We start from the raw sequence: 22,837 nt of genomic DNA, 5'->3' as shown, positions 1-22,837 counted from the left end.
AGACTTTTTAATCTACAACCAATATAAAGTCCTACCTAAACAGTGTTTATCTAAATGATATTTAGTCCCGTCATAATAACCAAGTGCAGCACATGTTGCTGCAAGTTCAGTAGAGAGATAATCTGACATTTTGATTCTCTTTGCAATATAAGCTATTCAACTCAGAATTTCTATGTAATGATATTTAGAATTCTTTGGAATATCTGTAATTAACAAAACATCTTACAGAAATAATAATTTTACTACTTCTGTACAACATTACAGTTACTTCAATAGAATATTGTAAAAAGTCATCTTGACACTTATAAACCTACTGGCATGCTGACTGCTTGAGGTTAGATATTCCAGTACTAATAAAAGAGTTTTATAAAAATTGTTACTTACATTTACAGCAGATATCTGAACTAAAAAGGTACTAATTTCTTCATGCTGTCACTAAAAATTCACAACACTTATAGCAAACACAGTACACACTAAATGTTAAACGCAACAAGTTATGACCAAAGCGCGGGAAAATGTTTGCGCGCTTTTATGAAATTTGCCACCAGAGGGCGAGCAATCTACAATACCTATCGAATTATAAATCGATTAATATGTAACTTCGAATGCGATTATCGAACCGCCATTACTAACATAATTCTTTATCTCGGGATCAGACGCGTGTGTGTAACTCTCAAGTTTAATTAAAGTTATTTAAAGCTTCTGATCCTAAACAATCATTCCAAAACGTGATTTATTTGTTGAGTTTCTTTTTAAACTAATGTACGTAGTGTATATTGTCTTGGAATATTTAATATAACAGTGAAAGTGTTGGTTTTTCATGAGAAGGCAAATCGAAGGTATGGAATAAAATTTGGTTACATAAAGCTTTCCATAATAGTATTTCAGTTAATTTTCTAATTGTTTAAACAGATCACTACTGCAGAATTTTTCATCCTGACTTCAAAAGGTTAAGGTAAGTGCAAAGTTAATAATACATAGGTATATGATAACCGGAAGTAAACCAAAGGGAAACATGGTCAAAACATCGTAAAATAGGAATCATTCAATTTCAGTTTTCTCAAAAATTCGATATAAACGTTCAATCGATCGGTTAAATGAAAAATATTGAATTTTACCTAATATTGAATTATTTCATAAAAGTAACAAAGCTACATCAAAAAGCATTTAATATATAAAACTGAATTATAGCTAGTGGTAGCTGAAAAATGACCAAAAAGATTGTGCTTGGTTCGATAAAATTCTGATAGAAAGTAATTAAAGTCAAATAAATTCGCGAGCCGAAAAAGAAATAAATTAAGTAGATTAAAGCTGAAATGGAAGCACATCAATATTTTTCGTTTCACATTTACCTGGCCTTGAATCCGCTAAAAAAAAATAGAATTTGCTTACTGCCAGAAATATTTTTCCTCCCTTTGAAATAACAAGCAGAATTTAAGGGATGGTTTCATCATACTTTCATCTTTGCAAACCTCGCACTTTTTTTCGCAATTTCGTTCCGAAGTAACGCTTTTAATACCGAGCTGTTCTCTCGGCGAAGTATTTAATTAATTACTTTCAAGTGAACCCGCTTTGAACTTACAAACATCAGAGATACTTGAAATTTTTTTCCGACCTCGTCTTGAAAGCGAAAATTTCTCGCCACTTTCGCAAAACGAACGACGAAAATGGTATACCGGCAGAATCCAAGTCCCGTGAACCTTCTGGAAAATATATTTTACCAACTTCGAACCGTATCAAAGCTTTTGGTCAGTATCCGCTTCGTGGCCTTTTCTTTTTCCTCCGCAAGGGCGACGTGAAAGGGACACAAGGGCTCCATTATTTCACTATAATACCGAGAATCGCGTTCCACGGCGAGCAATCTGCAGTAGATATTGTCCACGATGGAGGAAAATAAAGCCATAAATCCAATTTCGTTGCGAGGCTATACGGAAAAAAAGAGAGGAAAAGAGTACGAGAAGGGCGTTCGAAGACTTCGCAACGAGGATACACCAAGGAATAAACCAATACGAGAGGATTGAATAAAGTCGCATGTGAAAGGAAGATAGACGGAGTACATATTAGACCAGCAGGGTGAAAGGGCGAAACAGGTGCCAACCGTTAGAATAGAGAATAGCAGGCAAAAGGGACCCATGTTTAACTGCTGTGGGACAAACATGCTGTGGTTAATCAATATCATCTGTTTTATCTAGGTCAATAGGTTATCGGCCATTTACTTGCTCTTCCTATCGACACTTGTCTGTTCATTTTATTACATTGCCCTTTTGTCTTCATCCTTTGTACTGCTCCCGCGTGTTGTGTACAATGGGCGAACAGTTTTTTCGAATATGATGCTGTCAATCTCTCTGGCTTTATGTTCACGCTTTTACAGTAGTGTGCCTGTAGTGAAGATCCAAACTACTTTATTAGAAAATTGTTATTTTAGACATTAGGCATTTTGTACTCAGGATATTGATGAAATATTTATGTAATCATTGTTGTCAAATTTTATACTTCAAATTGATATTCCATAAATGTTATTTTTTGATACTCGTATGCTATCAAATTATAATACATTATTAATGGAAAATGATTCTTCAGAGATCAAAGCGAAGAGTACACAGACATCATTTATATTTGCAGTTCAGTTAATTAAATATTTGAATCGTGTTTCCCAAGCTTCAACTGCACGCATTGCTTCGAAGAATTAAAGACATATATATATATATATGTCTGGCGTAATACATTATTTATAGAAATTTCATTTGGTGACAATGAATAATTGGATTAATGAAATATGTATTCGAAATAGATTAATACATATCAAACGTATCTACAGTTGTGATAATGAATTTATAAGTGAATTAATTCCATTATCCATTATTTCATTTAAAATCTGCAGTAAATACTGTTAGCTGGGTGTCACCCTGTTTAAATTGCCTGAATTATTTATTAATCCCTCACTGGTGTCGTCCCACTTTTGGCACCTTAGGGATTCGAGAGACACTTTTAAGGCTTTCTTTTTTAAATTCTTTGCTATCGCAATATGAGATATTAAAAATTATATAATTTCCAACGAATATCTTTTTTTTCCATATCTAACACAGTTTTACCCCATGAAGAAACTTACTAATATTCTTAATTGCCTGAATTATTTATTATTCCCTCACTGGTGTCGTCCCACTTTTGTCACCTTAGGGATTCGAGAGACGCTTTTAAGGCTTTCTTTTTTAAATTCTTTGCTATCGCAATATGAGATATCAAAAATTATATAATTACGAATAAATATATTTTTTTTTCCATATCTAGTACAGTTTCATCCCATGTAATAACTTACTATATTCTTAACAGGGTATTTTGACCCTTGAAATCATTTTAATATTTACATATCTAATTTCTTTGCAACATCGTGTACATAATACATTTTATGTAACTACGTTGTAATTATTTTACAAGCTCCAATTAAAGTTCGAAATCATGTAAATAGCTGCAAATTCTTCAACTCGAAACAAATTATTCTAATTCTCCTTATTCCAACTCGTTCGTCGGTAATCATGCTTCGTCTGAGCTTATTTCGTTAAACCTAGATAATAAATACAATTCTATATTCGAAACGAAGAGATGTTTCACAGGTTACCTTGCAGTTCGCCCTGGAAAAGTATGAGTCTGACTGCTCGGCGAAGTTGACAGTTAAATGTCGTGTAGGTAATCTACTCGTTAGCTAGTTAATTTACTTAAGTTTCGTAAGTTTCGTCGCGCGTAAACATAACTGTCTGGCGGACGAGTGAGTTGGAAACGGCAGTCAAGTTGAAATAAAGCGATTCTGTTCAGCGCTATGAACTATAAGTGATTTTATAGAGCAAAGGTATTTGAATGTTCGTTACGAGAAACTCGTTAGACCCAAAATGGCTTTTAATATACGCTCAACTTCTGAAAATCGGGTCATAATTTTCTACCACAAAGCTGTGGAATCTTTCCTACTAATCCCGTTTAGTAATTAAAGCACCCACCGGTCCGCTTAACAAGACCAACTCGATCATTTTCAGTATTAATTAACCAATCAATATTTCTTTCTATTTCCATTTTTTTAAAAATGTATTTCCAAAATTTTCTTTAATTTCTATACGTGTTTTCTGAGCATTTTTATGCAAACTGTTTTGAAAAATCAAGCTATAGAAGAAAAGTACATGATTCCATTGAAAAAATCAGTGCATTTGCATTTCAATGCTTTAATGAAATTTTTTCTTTAAAAAGGAACCTTTCATCTTTGAGTTAGAAAAATGCCCTAATACCCAGTTTTATTTTCCTAATTAATTATCTGATATTGCAAATGCTTATTAAGTTCGTAAATCATAGAATCATGAAAGTTTGATAGAAAATTTAGGGTATAGTTTCAAAGGGGAGAGCAATTCCTAAGGAAAGGAAGTTGTGATTAGTTTCAGGGAACAAGTTCTCAACGCCACAGCAAGATTGCTCAGTTCGAACACTTGCTGAAAGTTTTTGCATTAACTTTTCAATGTATATTCTCCTTTAGAAAAAATAGTATCGGTACGTATACCAAAAGTTTTCGTTAGGCTTTATTTTATCACTTGTACGTTAATCAATAACGCACCGCCACCGTACCGAAAGGATTCTCAATCAACATTTTCAATTACTAATGAGACCATCAATTAAAGGGATTTATTTCTGTGAAATCGGCTTTAGAGCATTAGCGACGAGAAATTGATTGTTTCTTGACAAACGGTTTCAGCTGTTGCTATTAAACGTTTTATTAAACGTGCAATTTTCTGAAACAGTGCTTCAAGAAGAATATTAAATTAAAGATTTGTTCGTACGGAAATTCATACAAATTCGTCGTTTCGATGATAGGTGTGCTTCGTAACTTTTCAAAAGACCTGGATGTATTAATACGTGGTATAATATCCAAATGTTGGATATACGTGTAATAAATTGTCCCCAAGCTTCGTCAGGGTGTGCCAGCAGTGCTGAATGAGGTGACTGATTTTCAATAGTTCACAACCTCGCGAATAACCACACCCTCTTAGCAGTTTCGACATTAAACCTGTATTCAAATTTCATCAGTCGTAGCATTGATGGCTGAATCTTGAAACTTCTCGAGTACATTCAGTCGAGACTTCCCTGGAAAGATTTCCTAATTTATTAATGTCTAGATTAATTACGTCGTGATAAATATCATAGAAGGTTGTATAATACTTTTTCCTGCGTCCGCCAGTTTCCCTTGGGAGGTCAAAGTGTTATGAACTAGAAAAATATTCGCGATAGCTTTGTGGATTCACTGTTGTGCTGCAGTACCCTCTTTCGTGGCAGGAGATAAGTCACTCGTTAATGTTTCCAGCTATCTGTCATTGACGCTGCTTTTGTCAGCAAATATTCACCCTCCTGTATCTTGCTACCCTTGTTCGTTCATGTTTGTATTCAAAGAGAAGAGGGTACGAAAATATTAATCTGAGATTGAATCTCTTGATTTTTACCTCGACGATCAGTTAAAAATCTGGCAAATAAAAATTCTTCCTAAAATTTTATTCGCTATGATAAATATTTTAGTATGGATAATTATTTCAGAAAAATTTCCCTCGCATATTTACTTTGCATCGTCCACGTAGTAAAAGGATTAATTCGCTACGAATTTATACATTTTCCACGTGGTTATTAGTAAATGATAGCGTAAAATTGTCTGTGAAACGCAATAAAACATCGTGTATACGTCACGTTCAAGGCTGAAAAAACAATTTTACTTGGAAACCGACCGAAAACGTGACCTGTATGTCGGAAATGGGTTTGTTGTTCTCTTGAACGTGTATGGTGGATTCCTGCTGGGAGGCAGAATTTAGGCCCCTTTTCAAACAAGCGGATTTTTACTCTGGTGAAAAAATCACGCAACTACTGCGTGTAACCTTCTATTCGGAACAACACGTTGTTGAGAGTGCAGCGGTTGTACCTCCTGTAGAAGGCATGTGTGGTAAAAATCCGTTTGTCCAAAAAAAAAAAAGAAGAGAATACTCAATACTACAATCTCGTGTACACACTTGTTTTCAATCATCAGGGAACAACATTTCGCGTTGTTCACTCTGAAATTGCATAAAATACATGTATGTGTTTAACACTTTAACTGCGAGTATCTGTATATTTATAAAACTGGCTGTCCAAGTGATACTAATAAAAATAATATGTGAATATATAAATAAATAAATAATTGTATTATAGAAAAATATATCAGGATCAATGTTAATTCATTAAAAAGGCAGGGTTTCATTCGAGAATAAACGCGAATTTAAAATTATAATTAAGTTCCATCATCAAAGAGTTAAAGGGAAAAAAAGAAATCATTTGTCATAAATTGTATCTTGAATCCTTCGGTAACTACTTTCGTTTCGCTATTTCCTTTCGCGAAACTTCATCTTCGGTTAAATCGTCGTGAATCGAATAACGTACATTACAAAGTAAACATCAGGACTTTGTTCAGGTCCCCGTATAATTGTATTAAGAGTCCTTTGATCCAGTTCAACGGGAAATGGACTTACACCGAGTGAGAGCAATGATTTCGTTAAGCAGTAAATCTGTGAGCAGAGATATCGTCCTTCTACCTCCATATATGTGAAAGCTGGTTTCTTTGCAAGTCGCTTTATTGCACTTCCCTCTGAAAAAGAGAAGGTACCTGGAAACAGCTTGCTCGATATTGACAAGATCGATACAAATGCGGCTCGAGGAATAATAACGTTGATGCGGTTTTAATGCACCGCAAAGGAGATGTGGATCCAAGATATTTTGTAATAAGGTCTCCTCCTTTCCGTTGTTTACATACCCAATGCTGTTGTTTCGATGCGAGTATGCCATCCAACAGAACATTACCTTCGCCAACATCTACTTAATGTAGGTACATGCTATTTGTGGAGTTCTGTTGGTTAGTATTTGCCGTGTTCGCCACCTGCTTCTGCACACATAGTAATCTGATTGTCAAGTGGCCGCTAGGAATGTACGGGCAGACTGGTAGTATGTTAAGTCCCTGAGTTTCGGATCGGAAAGAATCAGGTTAAATCGGAAAAATCGGGCCGAATCCGAAAAAATCGAGCCAGATCGAAATAAAAAGAGTTGAGACGAAAAGAATCGGGCCGAATCTGATAATATTAACCTGGGTCGGGAAAATTTTATTAAAATTTTTATTAGAACAAATTTTTTGAGTACCTAAACATTATTGACCAACATTGAAGATCATCATAAACGAGTTACCACGTTCAGATTAGCTGAACATAAGAATACTTTTTACAATCCTGCCAAATGAAGCGTCACACTTACACGGTACGGTGACTCGATTATAAAATACGCTTCTTTGAAGTTGCTACCCCAGTGGGTGTAATGCTCAGAAATATACTGTGCTCGACTATAAGCTTACGCTCCAGTTCTACAGAGACGATAATTCACCATCATAGCTTGTTAAGCTTGAACATGTGAGAGGGTTACGATTTACCTTGGTATTGTGGTACAGTGATAGCGAAATTCATGTCGTCATATGGTTCTGATTCGATTCACCACGTCAAAAAATTATAATAATTTGTATTAAGGAGACATACCATGGTACCATAAAAAAGAACGGTTCTGCTTCGATTCATTGCGTGAGAAAAATTATAGTAATTTGTATTAAGGAGATGTACCAGAAAAACATGGTACTATAAAAAAGAAGTTTCATGGAAGAAATTATCTGAAAATTATACGTTCCTCGAACGAAGTCTATTTTAGTAGCATCCGATTGTTTCGTAAACTATGGTGGCGATGGTTTCTGTTGAACTAGGAAAGTTGGCTACTTCGCGGTAGCAGATCGATGTCTAATATTCGTAATGAAGGCGGACTACAGAGACGATGGCACGTATTACAATAATGGTAGGTGCTGAACCTGACATGGCGAAACTGTAATACAATGGGGTTGAAGCCGGTGAGTGTCCAGTCGTGAGCGAATGACAGAACACAAATACGATCGACCATGGAATGGTTAGATAGTTTCTAACAACGACGAGCATGGCCGCAGATGGTGCAATCTGAACTTAAAGATACTTGTACGGCGAATGACAGCGCGTAACAGAAATTCAATAGCGGCGCGAGCAACTCGTTAAATCAAATAACAGAGAAAACATTATTAATTAACCAGCTCTTTAGACGCGAAATCTGATTAAATGAAATTCATTGAGAAAATATTAATTAATGTTAACTGATTTAATTGAATACGGTTCTTTTAATATCCGTAGTTTCATTTACAATATTTATATAATTTTATATAAATATTATTTTCGAAATATTATTTAGAAATAATAATTTTCTGGAAAATCACAAAAGAGTCTGGCTTTAAACACACTTTTAACTGACACGATAATTACTTATTATGTAAATAATTGCACTTTTTCCTTCGAATATAATATAACAACCTCGTCAGACAATGAACAAATTTCCATTAAAATTTTCCCCTCGCTAGAAGTTTGATGCAGCTGAAAATCAAGTTTATCCTGCTGTTAGAGTTACGCAACTGTTGTCATAAAGGACAGTTTTTATTGGTGGACGTTAGGTCGTTGGCAAATAATAAAAAACACCCGTTAACAACTCGTTTACAGGCCGATGCAATTGCCGGGGGCTGTTTCCCTACGTTGCGACGGCCAAAACGGGACAAAGCCCTCGTCTTTTTGCGAAAGACGCATCCGCATGTAAATTCCCGTATTATTCCTGGCTATACATGCAAGCAGCTTTGCCCTACCGTTCCCTTTTTTATTATTCCACGCGACGTTCCTCGCACGGGAACATCGGTATCGTCAATTTTCTTCGTGGAATTCGCCAACAAATCGCTAGCCCCACGCAGTGACAAAACCCCGGCGATTTCATTTCGTAGGAACAGGGTAAAAATGTGCGACAGTGTCTCTGGGGGATTTTGAACCCGCGGGTTATTGGCGATCATCCCTACCCCCTCTGGTTTAACCCTAACCTTCGAAACTCGTCTTTCGAGGCAATCGATGGCCTCTTTGTTTTTGAATAAAGGGGAGCGATCGGCTTTCATATCTACTGTACGAGATGAAAAAAAAACCTGGCTGGAATGTATACCAACTTTTTCACAAGTTCTATCAATATGTTTGAATTTTAGAGGCAGGATATTTCTGGTATAAACGAGAGAATGGTGGTACCTCGTGGGAAAGTAAGTCAAAGTTGGGGAATGAAACTTTTTTTTCCACTTTGGACTACGTTTTCGACGAGGAAAGCAACTTGGGAATTTTATCCAGGATGTGTACTATACTTAACAGTTTCGTGACCGATTTTTGCACTTTTTTGAAACTGGAAACTGGCTGTAATAAACTTCAATTTATGGCTGGATGCAGCACAGTTTTGTTGCAGAAATAAGAGGACCGGTTGTAAATTTTATCTTGGATTGTTACGTTTGTAACTATATTGTTTGAAATTGGAAAAATTTATTTGTTATTTAAAAGAGAGATTTTTCTTGAAATTTCGAATTTCTCGATAACGTCATCGTAAATCAATCGGAAATTCAGAATGATCTGCTTTGAAATATTATTCTAAGAGTACGTAACACGAACAGCTATTGTTACGAAGTATAAAATATAAATTATAACCGCGAAATTATAATTCATCGGATTAATGAAAAAGGCTGTGTGATGTAAATTTGCAACGACGAGATATTTGCTTCGCCGTTGTGTGCGATAAATTATTGGGGGTCGAGTACGTGTTATAAATTATTTCGCGGGTTTAAGACTGTTACTTCTGCCCGAACGATCTATAGTCACGATTAATCGTTGCTGCTCGAAATATTTCATAGCTCGTACCTCAGCTACGTTTTCCTCGTTTTCGAAGGTATCGCTCGCTGTAGATACCCTTCGAGGAGGAAGATGTTTCACGCTTCATTTGCTCCTACCAACTGCTTCCGTAAAGAATGAATGATCGTTATGGTTGACAGTGGTTGCAAATTCGTCCAAGGAGAAACGCGAGATATGCACTGAATATTTTGTGCCAATACACGCGGAGAAAATCAAATTTCGTGTATTAATGTTTGTTTAATTTATCGATCGGTAATAATGATTGATATCAGAATGCATCATTCGTCGAATGTTATCAGCGGAAGATTCATGTGCATCGTTAGGTTCGATTTTCATAATTGTTACAGATAGAACAGCAGGATGGTTGAACAATGGCAAGACGCGTGAAATTGTAGCACGACACGTGTTGACATGACATACTTGTCATTCCGTACACGTAGTAAGAGATTGCTCGGCTATTAACAGGTATGCGCGTTAAATGTATGCGACTGATGGGCACTAATTCAATGTACGATTGACGTGGATCGAATGATTCAATGATAGTAAATCTGCTTCCGAAATTCCACGTGGATGACACTTGTCCATGAGGTAACTATGAACATTGAATTAAAAGCTACCAGTTGCCCCAATATGTGCCATTGTAATAACCAGTCGTTACGTCAAACTGCGATTGTCGTCAAACTGCAAACTTACGTCATTATGGCGATTGAATTTTGGCACGTGTGATCGATGAAAATGTTTTCACAACTTAACTCGCGAGAATAAATTTACATATCAATCGGTTACGAAAGTATTCCTTCCTAATTAACGACTGGTCACATTAATTACATATTTTAAGATATTAAATAAAATCATTGAAATATAAGAAAAATTGAATTGTTTCCAGACATTTTTCATTACATGATTATTGATAGACTGACTCATACCTTTGACCGGAAGTGTATATATAATTTATAAAAGGGCCGCGTGTAGCACGCATCAGTAGGTACCTACACACGTGCAGGGCTGAAAGAATCAATATCCACAGACTGGTGGGTCTGGTATTCTGCAACGTGTCTATTGACATTAGTGATAAACGTAACGTGGAAAGCTTTGAACGAATTCGGGGAATCCCGTGGGACTTCATGCCAGTTAGGCAGGCAATCTTCCCACTCCTTCGCGCCACATCCGTGTTTCACGAGCTCTGTGAAAGGAAATGTGTTTTGGCAGAATTTCAGAGATTTTCACTGCAGCTGCGGCCAGCATTGCGTTTTATTATAATTTGAATCACGGATACAACCTCTTGTCTTTAAATACCATTTTTGAACAGATTTTACCTTTTATATTTGTTCGTACTAAAAGTATCGAGCAACGTGGCAAATTAACTGCACAGTGCTGCTTTTTAAGTGTTTAAATAAGAAACTTGTTTATTATTGATATCATTATATTATCACTAGTAAATTATAGGTATATTTAATTTGTATTTAAAGATTTTTATGTTTTGGCCATTTTTAAAATTTTTGTAATATGAATCATAATAATTTTAAATGTTACTGTTATTTATCATTTTTCGATCAAAGGTGTTTAAATTAAGAATGCAATGACACGATGGCGTGTGCAAGTCTATCTGGCAGCTGCAAATGGTTACGATAGTTAGAGTTATAGCATTAGGTTCCGGCTAGAGTCTAGCCGCTAGACCCTCGCAGCTACAATTTCTCGCCTTCCTTCTCTTCTATTCACCCTCTTTCATAGGTATCTAGTGTTCATATTACATATATGATATATCCATAAATAAGGAACCACGAATTACATTGGCTTACCTCAGTTTCCTTCGAAATAATATAGTTTATTGCTTGAATCAAAATGTATGCATTTAGAATCAGAGTTGAGAATTATTTGAATAATCTTCCAATACAAATTTCCAATAAAATGAAGATACTCTTGAATACCAAATAATCTTTTATTCGAATAAAAATATATTCGAAAATCCTTTCATATAAACCACACAAATTTAATTTCCGAATCTATTATCAAGCAAACTATCATAACAAATTTTATAACTGTAACGTCATGAATTATGAAAGTACAATAATTAATTACCTACAACGGTACAAACGCATATGTGTTCACCTGCTGTTAAGGTTTAGACATTTCAAGAAGCCTACATATGTGCAAATGTAGGTACACGAAAGGGGTGGAAACCGAAATAATGAGATACAGAGCAATAATACATAACAGAGGCATGCAAACAGAAAGCATATGTCAACATGAGAATCTAGAGGGAATTGCATTAATCACGATCTTTGAATGCATATTACAAATCAACGAATGACAATGAACCGTCAAAGGGTTTTAAAAATTCTCTTATTATTAAATTTCACATGTTTACATTGACACATTTTAACAGAATATAGATCAGTATAAGAATCTTCAAAATTTTCCGATGAGTATGTAACAGCCCTATGATCAAATCAGGATTCCCTAGGGAAAATAGCAATATAGGGAAAGCAGAAATTCTCAAAATGTTAATTTCTGCAATATTAATATTAAAAGTCACTTAGAAAGAAAACAATCTGTTTTTTAGTTTTCGTAATAATTAATTTTTAGTTTTCAAAATTAATTTTATAATAAAAAGTATTAAATAGTCGATCTTTCTGTCAGCAAAGAGGATTATTTGTGAACACTACATACCGTTTCCATGAAATAACTTATCAGAACATTTTGTTGAAGATGATCAAAGGAAGATACTATCCTGTTCTGTGAAATAAAGTTCTTAAGAAACTCGAGGATAAAATGTCCTCGGTACTTTCACTCTCATCTTCGTCTGTGCAAAGTAGTACTACGTCGTTAATAGTATATACGTGGACCAGATTAAGATCCGATCTCGAAAGGTCAGAGATACTTGAGAGGGAAAGATACTTTGGAAAGGGAATTCTATCTCGAGATAGGTATCTTTCTACTCCCTCTCTATTCGCTCGTTCAGAGTGACCTTTAATCATGTTTGACCAGAGATATCTTTATCCACCTGCCGTTTCTGTTCAGGTAAATCGGTTTATTCTCATAATTGAAATAGTTTATCTAAATCTAATTAGTAGACTGTAAAAGTTCATACAAGCATTATATGATAAGAATATTCAAAGTATATATGAAATGTACGTAAAATATCTTAATTGCAAGTACAGAATTAAAAAATTACCATTTTAATCATTTGCACAGCAAAACCAGAATATTGCAGAACATAAAAGCAATGTACAATTTGTTAAATATTGCAATTATCATTAATAGGATTCAAGCAGAGACACGTTGCACATGATTGCTAATCCTTGCTAACGTAATTAATTAATCCGTGCACGTCTTCGAGATGCTGTTTGTAGCTTGAGAATATTCGACTGTGCTGACATTAGATGTAACGCGCTGATTTACCCGTAAATTGGGAATACATGCGTAGCTGATGCTTCCTGTAGGAATAGTTATCGAGATCGGAAGACATCAGCGAAGGGAGTCTGGGACAGACATCCGACAGGGGACATTAGAGTAGAAGGGTAGCCTCAAAATAGATGTCATCGTTACTCTCCGGCCAGCTTACCAGCCTAGACGATCTTTAATCACAGCCTGTCAGGAACGTATCTGTCACGTTATAGCAACCCTCTTCAAGAAAAGTCCATTTCTTTTCCTGATCAACCGATTGATCAGAGTAATAATCCTTTAGGTGGTAGGGAATGATGGATCGTATTACTCAAGGCGTGTTATTCGCCTAACTATCGGCTTACCAAACTGCAAAATTAGCACACCCCTAACAACGCAACTTTCTTCCCTTTGGGCAAGCTGAAGTTTTTGGAAAAAAATTAATGAAATTTGTTTCACGATGACTAGGGTTAAACAACAACATTAGGTTTAACCTTTTGTTTCAAATTATACTAGACTTTCTATGTTTGAATTTGATGAAAAATATTAATTTCATGAAAGAAGGAAAATAAAATAGTAAATGTTTTAAATATTAAAATGAATCCGTGTTCCAATAATCGCTTTTTCATTCATCCTTTCATAAATATTATTTCGAATATTTTGTACAATATTTGAAAATTAAAATCTTTCAGTGAATTTTTATTATACGACCGATAAATTACTTGAAAACCTTTTACGTGATGGATACGCGTGTGCTTTATATGTACACGGTTTTTTCGGTAAAATATTAAATTAAGGTTAATAGTCATTTTCCGAGGTACCCAATTTCGACGGTGATGAGCGTAGCATGATAATTTCACAAGAATTATGAATACATTTTGCATTTTTAAACATCAATTTAGTTGCCTGTGCTCTAATCTGAATTATTTAACACGAAGTCCCTATCGTATTTGATAATTAACAAAACTGACAAATAAGTAGTTAACAAGAATTATGAATTAATTATCACAAATTTTCTTTTGCTTTTTTGCAAAATAAATTAATTTTTGTTGCTACTAAATATTAGGTTACTGCATATTAAATGGTAGGTTCTGAAATACTGAAAATGTAACACCTGCAGCATATTAATTTCAAGTTTAATAACTGTTTTATATCAATACTTTGACGACCTCATATTTTATAGAATTTTCAACTCTTGCAATTTTAAATCTCTTTATGTACCTAACAGCAGCTGGCTAGTAAAATTATATTTAAAAACTTCAATTTTATGTTATGTCAGGTTGAGATAAAAGAATGAATATCTTTCCTCTCCAATTATTGACATAATATGTCGATACGTGTAAACGGCATCCCTGAATAATTCCTCAAACGGAATAAGTGAAACCCTGAATCCCTTATTCAACCCCTTGCTCTTCTCCTGTGTACCGAACAGTCCGCAGGCTGTTATTAACCACTACAGCCATTATCCTGTCTCCAGATTCCGCATTAGCGTTGCCCTCATCCTAAAATCGTGAATGTAACCCAGGTATCCCCCGTGCACCGAAGGTAGATCAAGCGAGTCGTTTTAGCAAACATCGGATCGCAACGATTTATCAGACTGTGCGAATCCCACGAGCGATCGACGGCCGTCATCGATGCAGCATCAACGACAGAATAATTCAGGTATAATTGACCAGCTCGGCTAATAACGGCTGTTAATTAGTAGGCAGATGCCTGGCGCAGCAGTTACACGGGTGAGATATGATCGAGAGCATGAGACCTGGAGACACATGCATGCTAGTGGCAACAAACCACGAACATTAGACGTGGTTATGTATGTGTGTACATGCACAAATGTACAGTGGTTCTCAAAAGTATTTAGCTATCAAATTAAATCAAATGATTTGAGATTTTTGTAGAAACTAGAAGAATTAATTTGTTAGATGATATGTTTTCACAAATTTAAGAATGTAATTAAAAAGAAATGGTAATAAGCCCATGAGGATTAATGTGTATACTAACAAGTGATTTTTGTGAGAGTGTAATGTAAAATTCATAAACAATCAGTCTGGAAGCTGCCTTTTGAATTACCACATTCCTTAGACGATTCGTATTTCTTTATCAGTCGTTAAGCGATGGTCAATTAAAAATTCATTAAACGACTTAACTGAAGCTTCGTTGTAGTTCGTGTTTCCTCGAGCGGCTCTCATCTAAGAAATCTCTCACGGTTTCCGTCCCCTTTTCTTCTCGTTCTTCGTGCCTTGTCTCGATGCTGACATTACGCACGAATTGCCGCCGGCAAACAAGACGTCAGGGGTCCGAGTACAATCGTCGGTGTTAACAAGTCACACGTCAGCCCCAGAGAATTTATTCGTTTCGCGCCTGTACGGATATGCAATTTAATTAAAAGCAGCACGTTCTACGGAAACGATATTCACGGCTGTTCCCGTAGTATTTTGTAGGAATAAATCTTACGTCTTGGCGGACGCTTGACTAGCTGCCGACCCTCTTGAAAGGAGCCCACATAATAATCCCAGCGACGAAAAATTTTCACCCTCCGTGAAGCGTTTCCATTGCTCCGTACAAAGCTACTTCGTCTTCGCTTCTTACATCTTTTCCATTTCGTTTCTTCCTCGAATTTTCAACTCTCGCGCGTGCATCATTTTATGCGCTTGTCTTTTTCTCAATTTTTATCCTCTCCTCGAAAAATTTATAATATTTTCGAATAGAAATTTTATCTGCTTCGATACTATTCTTCTTTTGTAATTGAAATTGATAAAATATTTATTTCTCTAACCATTAACGATTTCACGATTCTGCTTGTATTTATTTCGAGGGTTACCGTCTATTATGTCTTCGCAAAGTGATATTTTGGGATTCAAGAAGGAAAAGAAAAATATTGCACATATGTATTGGTTTTCGTTTATCGTTCCTCGCTAACGTGCTCGAACAAAGGGCAAACGTTGTTATGTCCGTGTAAATGGATATTTTCAAACGATCGTTCGCGGTAGCGAATTCTCTTCACTGTTTCACGTAGTTTAGTGAACGTTTATGTTTCAACGTAGCCGTTGAGGATTTCCTTCGCATAAAACGTAATGTTTCCTCTGTACAAGGTTAACTGTATAAAACTTGGTGTTTTAATTAAGAATGTCATTCGCATTGCTAATTAACTTTAATCGTGTAATATTATGATGTAAAGATTAGAGTAAAATGAAAAAATATTTTATATGAATTTATAAAAACAAATTAAGCAAGAATTACGACAGCTAGGTACTCGTGTTTAATAAACACGAATGTCTTTGATTTTCTGAATGTTTGAAAGAAATTCGATTAAACTGGGCTCTTTCTAAGTCAACTGGTACGGCGACGATAATCATGTTCGTTTGAAAGTTGAAACCGATAAAAGTCGCGATGTCCAATGTTCTGAACCGATCGTAAAAGTTAGCGAGTCCAATAGCAGTCAGCTTTGCAAAGCTCTTTTCCACTTCTACCTTCATAGCTTTTACGACAACAAGATCGCAACTGCCACTTCAATTTTCGCTATCATTTAGAGATAGCGTAGCGAGAAAACTTGGAATGCTTTGACACTTTATGAATCTTACTAATTGCATCCTAAAGGTATCCGATGTTAATTTAAAGCTAAAGGTACTTTCACCTTCACTTTCCACCGAGTATCACTTCCTTTAATGTAATTAGTCTGGACGTCTGAGATGCACTTTGAAAGAAATAACTAACCTTTATTGATAAATAGAGAATCAATATTAACTGTAAAATTGTGCATTTGATCTTTTGCAATTTTTTTTATTTTTTATTTTTAGAACCTACTGAGTGCAATAAAAAATTAAATTAAGTTTATTTCTTTTCCACAAAGTACAAAGAATATTACACGCAATCCTCAAATGACGATAAAATTACTTAGTTTTTCTGTTTTTAATAGCAGTGATTTCATCATAGAACGACGCAGAGCGATTAATTTTATAAAAAGGGGTTTTAGTTGTCTCGCCGACCCTTTAACTGTCCTCATCTTCTCCTAAATCGCAGCCCCTTCTTCATTTCGAAACTTTTTATACCGGTCTTACGTTCCCGTGTAATCGCTCCTTTAACGTCACTGGCAATTAATATATCCCGGTCGTTTCCCCGCAACTGTCAACTCTCAGCATCGTATCGACTTTTCTCGTTTATGTCCCGTGAAACTGTAAAACTCTCGGGCTGCTGTAGCGAAAATTCCATTTCCCAGCAGAAAACACGATTGACCTCGACCACCCTTACCCCTTAGCTGACGATGCAACGCCGTTAACGTGGCAATCGGTGAACTGCATCGAATTCCGAGGGCTACCGCGTTTAATCGAATCCTTTCGCGTTTTGATAGTACATTAGGGAGGGAGGAGAACGTGTGAAAATAATTATTTTGGATTTCGTTAATTCCCTGTTGCCTTTAAAACATTATTCACGCAGAAGTTTCTGTCATCTGTACCGAAATTGAATAAAATTTCATATATGTATATTCAGGAAATATTAAAAATTATAATTGTAAAAATAGAAAAAATTAAGATTGATATAAGGGAATTATTACCCTCTTTGCGTTTCGCGAAGCTTGTTATTGGATTACAGTGAGTAATATAAAGAATTACTGTTTGTATTAAAAATGCAACTAATTAAATTCCCTAAATATTAAACGGGAAATTCTTCCACGTTGAACGAAGTAAAACGAGTGAAAATAACTATTTGAAATTCCTCAAATTTTCTTAGCTTTAAGACTAAATATTTTTCTACATTTTTCATTGACGTCAATTTCTATCATTATTCGTAATTTTGCATCAAAGAGCAAGATAATTACTAAAGGTTGCTTCTTATTATGTACTTTAAGATTGTTTCAAATTGAAAAGTCCCTAAGCATCGCAATAAAGGTTTTAGAAGTGAATTTAAACGCAAAGTACACGATAAATCTTAAAGCATCTTTAAATAATTACTGAGCAGACTTGCTGGCTGCCCTTACATAAGACAGACCTTCTTCGTAGGTCTACTTTTATCCTCTTTACGACGTTCCTACGACTTCTCACTCAAATAAAGCGCGCTTTCACAGAAACGGAAACTGTTTGTTAAATCTCTCTGTTGTATGCATTCTCGAGGATTAAAAGTTTTCCTCTCCTTTCTATCTTCCGCAGCAAATTTTTACCTGAAATGCGTAAGAACAAAGGAAGCCGCCCTTCCTTTTCGAAAAATTTCCTAAGTACCCAAGAAGTAATTAACCGTCGGATACAGGTAAAAGTGCAACTTCCTTTGCTTTTTATAAAAATTAACGCTAAATGTGAATGTATATTTAACGTTTGCTCTTTTGTAGAGTTTAAATTGAAATTAGGTGCGAAATTTAAGACAGCTACCTTAATAATCAGTTAGATATTCTTTGTCTATAATAATTGTTAAATAGTCAATTTCTTATTTATTTGTAATATTAAATTATTTATTTATTAGGTATTTTTCACCATTTTAAATGAAATGTTTTGTCCGATTAAGATAAAATGATCGCTTCCATCTGAAATAATCTCTTCTTCTCAAAGAAATTATTTTTTTTCGTGATGGAAAGCTTTGAGAAGAGTCTCGTAAAATATTTGCCATATGCATGAACGAACATAAAGGCGACCTTTCATCGGTAAATGCGGCGAAGTAGAAAAACTTGGACGAACGATAACGATCAAAAGGGAAGGTAACATCAAACGACATCAAATGAAAAATTTACTGCATTTCAAATCCTGATAGTGGATATCACGCTACGGTAGAACATTGAGAAACACTTAAGCGGCAAAAGATGGTGATGATGGTGGAAAGTAAATCGAGTGAGAAAACTATGCCCGAGAGATATGTTCATGCTTGTTTACGATGAAGCAGTTTAGTAGAAGATACGTGTATTCGTTGGTACAACGTTGTTTGAAACAACGAAACTTACAGACATTTAAATTTAAAGGCTATAAATTTTAATGAAATGCGTGGGAATTACATCGTCGTGATAGCTGAGAATTTTTAAACCAATTTATTTAGATGATATTAGACTGTTGCATATCATGTGATTAATTATAAGATATATAAATTAGATAAAATTATTGCAAAATAGTATGATCAACTTAACCGAAAATTTAACTTTTTCGTTGTGACATATTTTAATAAAAAATCACAATTTGATAGCTCAAATTTTTTAAATTAGTTATTTATTATTAATTTGTATACTTTTAGAAAATATTCAAATTCGATGAAAGTAATTATACTGACTTTTCATTATTGTTCAGAATATAAAATAAGACCATTACTTAAAACAATGGATTACAATGGAATTTATGAATTGTTTGAGTTTCAGAAAATACAGCTAATGAACGTACCATGTGAAGTTAGTTCGATAAGTTTCCACTCTAATGAAAATAACCGGTAAATGTTTTGAAATGTTCCGAACATTTCAACACGTACCTCAGGAAAGTTTGCGCATCCATCACTCTTGTATGCAGCTGAAAATCGTGATGACCCGTATTATTACCATCACTTGTAAAATAAGGGCCCACTAAATCCTCGGTAGATTTACCAAGGACGTAAATTTCCCTTCTTGAACATACAAATTTCGTAGTTTCAGAAACCCATATTAAATTTTGGAAAATCATTCGGTGTTCAATGTGCTAATATGTGAAATTGCACGCACAGGGGTTGTAACGTTAAAATTATGAACAACCAATCTCCGCGTCAGCATGTAAATCACCTGCTTCAGAAACCGAAAAACCTTCGTAATATTGAACTATGCATCCGATCCGAATCACACGTAAGTGTGCACTTTATCACCGTTTCCCATTTTCCTGGCAAAAGTAATACAACCATAATATCTCACACATGTAACACGTTCTATAATCCAGCTACGATATATATCCCGACGGAGTATCAAACTTTGTGGATCTTGGCATAAAAGGTAGGGAAGGGTTATGCGAGGGTAGAGAAAAGTTTAAGCGTGAATGGAAAAAAGCAACACGGCAGCATTTTTCCTCGACCGTATATCGACGTATCAGTTTTGAAACGTTGTTACATGGTAGAATGAAAATAACTTCGAAATGCCTGGCTGGCTGCTTTTTTCGGCACCATAAGCAATTTCAGGAGCAAATACCTTATAAATTAAAATTTTTTTCTCAAGTAACTATTGGATAAAATTTTAAAATTCTTTTACCTTTTAGTTTTAATCTTTTGCACTCCTCAAGCTTTTTTCCCAAAAAAGAAAAATACATAGATATAGCATGGTGAGTCTCGCTCTCCATTAGAGTGCAAAGGGTTAATTTTATTTTATATTAAAAAGAATCCTGAGCTACATTGTACTTTTCAACATATACGTATATATATATGTGAGTGCATGTAAAAAGTACCTACGATTCTTAGATTCGAAGTAGAATTGAGAGCACTTTCTAGTTGGATAGAACAGTTTACAGAGATCTATTGGAAGGCTCATGGGTTTCGTTTTAAGACAGATATTGCTTTCAGGGTTTCTTTTAAAGCTGACCGAATTAATGACGGAAGTTCACCGAAAGTAATATCGAAGCTGTGAGCCAATGCAGTTTATTTAGCTATGGTATCGGACGTCGAATCGAAGTATCGGATGTTCAATATTGTTGTCGTAAGAAACAACGAAAATAACATCTTTCTTAGCGAGCTTTTTATTGATCCATGAAAATGCGACGGGTATAATATACTAGTGATTACTAACAACTGCTGAACTTTTCAATGGTACAATCCTCTTGGGAAGTGAAATTGGAATCGCGAGGAAAGGATAAAAATAATTTCATCTTTATACATGAGATTGTTGTTAACTGTGCATGGTTTATCGATGAATATTAACAAAATGTTGTTAACGTTTGCATATTGTATTTCCGCGACACTTAACTGCATAGCAAGGAAAATCGCACATATGTGTCGTTTGCCAGAAGCGCACGTGTACTAAAGAGTCGACGGAACGTCGATTGCACTGTTATGAAATCAAATTAAACCGGGTTTAATTAAAATGAAGCAATTCGTGAAATGGAATAAATTACGGAAACATGATTAATAACGGTAATATTATTTAGATGTAATAGATGTCCGATCTGTTATAAAATATATGGTGCTGGGTATCTTCCTCTATAGATTCGAATATTCCTTTCCAAAAGAACATTCGATAAACATATGAAAAACAAGGGTGAATATATTAGACACGAACCCTTTTAGGGTAGAAACTGGATTCGTGCCCGGCAACTATCGAGAAATTCCTGTCTAGCCTTTTTCGTGCCAACTTCGGTTAATGTCTTCTTCGTCTGAAGTACTTGTTCAAATCAATACATTCTAATATAAACTTTGAAACCGTAATTAACTTAACAACATAGTACGTGTTAAATACAAAAATTATTTAGCAAATACAAAAAGTTAATATCAATATTTTATTGATTGATGGTGACTTCATTGATTTTACATTATTGAGCATTGTAAGTTTTCACAAAAGTTAATTTTTTTAATTATTTGAAAGTTGTTCATAAGTTGTTTTAAGTAACTTAAAATCACCGATGTAAGTACATCATGTCTTATTTTTCACAGTGTCCTTAACATCTTTTTCCGCTGCACATCTACGATGTTTGCCTTGTTTCAGGTGGTAGACAGAAGTTTGATAACAAGACAACTTCTTCAAGTTCTTCTTAGATTTTCGTCCAAAGTTGTTGAAACTATTTTTTACGATATAAAGATTTGAAAGGATTAATTGAACGTTTAATTTCTCACAATCAAATTATAATGTTAACAAGTAGCTGCTGTCGGTATAAGAATGTAATATCCTGATTTATTTTATTTAAACACAACGAACTTTTGACCAATATTGTACCGTACTTCCGCATGTATTTTTCACGCCCTTATTTACGTGAGATATTTTTAGGAAAAAAAAATAATGTCCCAGTATTTTTCGCATGAAAAATACAACACCTTTTAGTGCAGGCGACACATTATGAGTCAGCCAACAAGAATTTTTCCTGCAGTCTACCGTGAAAAATATTATATTGTTTAAATATTAAATCTGTTTTACCAGGAAAGGAGCGCATCATTACTTAAGGATTAAAATTTTTAACAGAACTGAATTTTAAACATATTGTTAGATAGAACTGGGCACATAACTTTGAACGATTGCAAAATATCAGTGCGAATAGCAAATGAATTATATCTGTCAAATAACCGAGTCTTTGAACAATTGATGAGTCAAAGAACAACGGTTACCCAACGTCGATGGACAAAATTCTTCAGATTGCTATCCCGCATACTTGCATACGTTCTTAAAAGGACAGCGAATATCGGCGATATTGAACATTAACAAGCCGGAAGAATAGAACGATAGATCTAGCCACGTGAAAGGGGTGAACCGGACGTGGCTGCAGAAAGCGGAGGCGAGCCTTTTCGGCCGCCACGTCAGCTAGCTTCGATATTGCCTTCCCTTCTAACGGTCATTCACCGTATTCACATGGAAAAGCCGGAGATACTTATGCACATTGCCCCTTACCTCGACTTTTCTCCGCACGTGTGCATCCGATAAAAGGGAAACACGTGCGTGCGTTCCTCACTGTGTTCTCAGCACCGGGATTTTGTCCAACAGGCACGTTCCTCCGAAAGTATAACGCCCGATGACAATGCATGTAATA

At 35.1% G+C, this 22,837-nt stretch overlaps 1 protein-coding gene across 3 annotated transcripts in view; it reads right to left on the bottom strand.

Moving 5' to 3' along the window:
• The window catches only part of LOC114871999 (protein timeless homolog), a 140,994-nt gene extending 140,483 nt beyond the window's left edge, over positions 1-511 (bottom strand). For all 3 annotated transcript variants that reach the window (XM_029178695.2, XM_029178697.2, XM_029178696.2), the window contains exons 1-2: positions 385-511; positions 36-203 (exon numbers count right to left, since the gene is read on the bottom strand). In XM_029178695.2, coding sequence (XP_029034528.1) covers positions 36-129 — 94 coding nt within the window. In that variant the 5' untranslated portion in view covers positions 130-203; positions 385-511. The remainder of the gene's footprint in view (positions 1-35; positions 204-384) is intronic.
• Positions 512-22,837: the final 22,326 nt, after the last annotated feature.

Source organism: Osmia bicornis, chromosome 3, assembly GCF_907164935.1.
Source record: "Osmia bicornis bicornis chromosome 3, iOsmBic2.1, whole genome shotgun sequence".
In the NCBI taxonomy this organism is placed as follows: domain Eukaryota; kingdom Metazoa; phylum Arthropoda; class Insecta; order Hymenoptera; family Megachilidae; genus Osmia; species Osmia bicornis.
The sequence above is the reverse complement of the archived record's forward strand: the minus strand, read 5'-3'. Positions and strand labels throughout refer to the sequence as shown.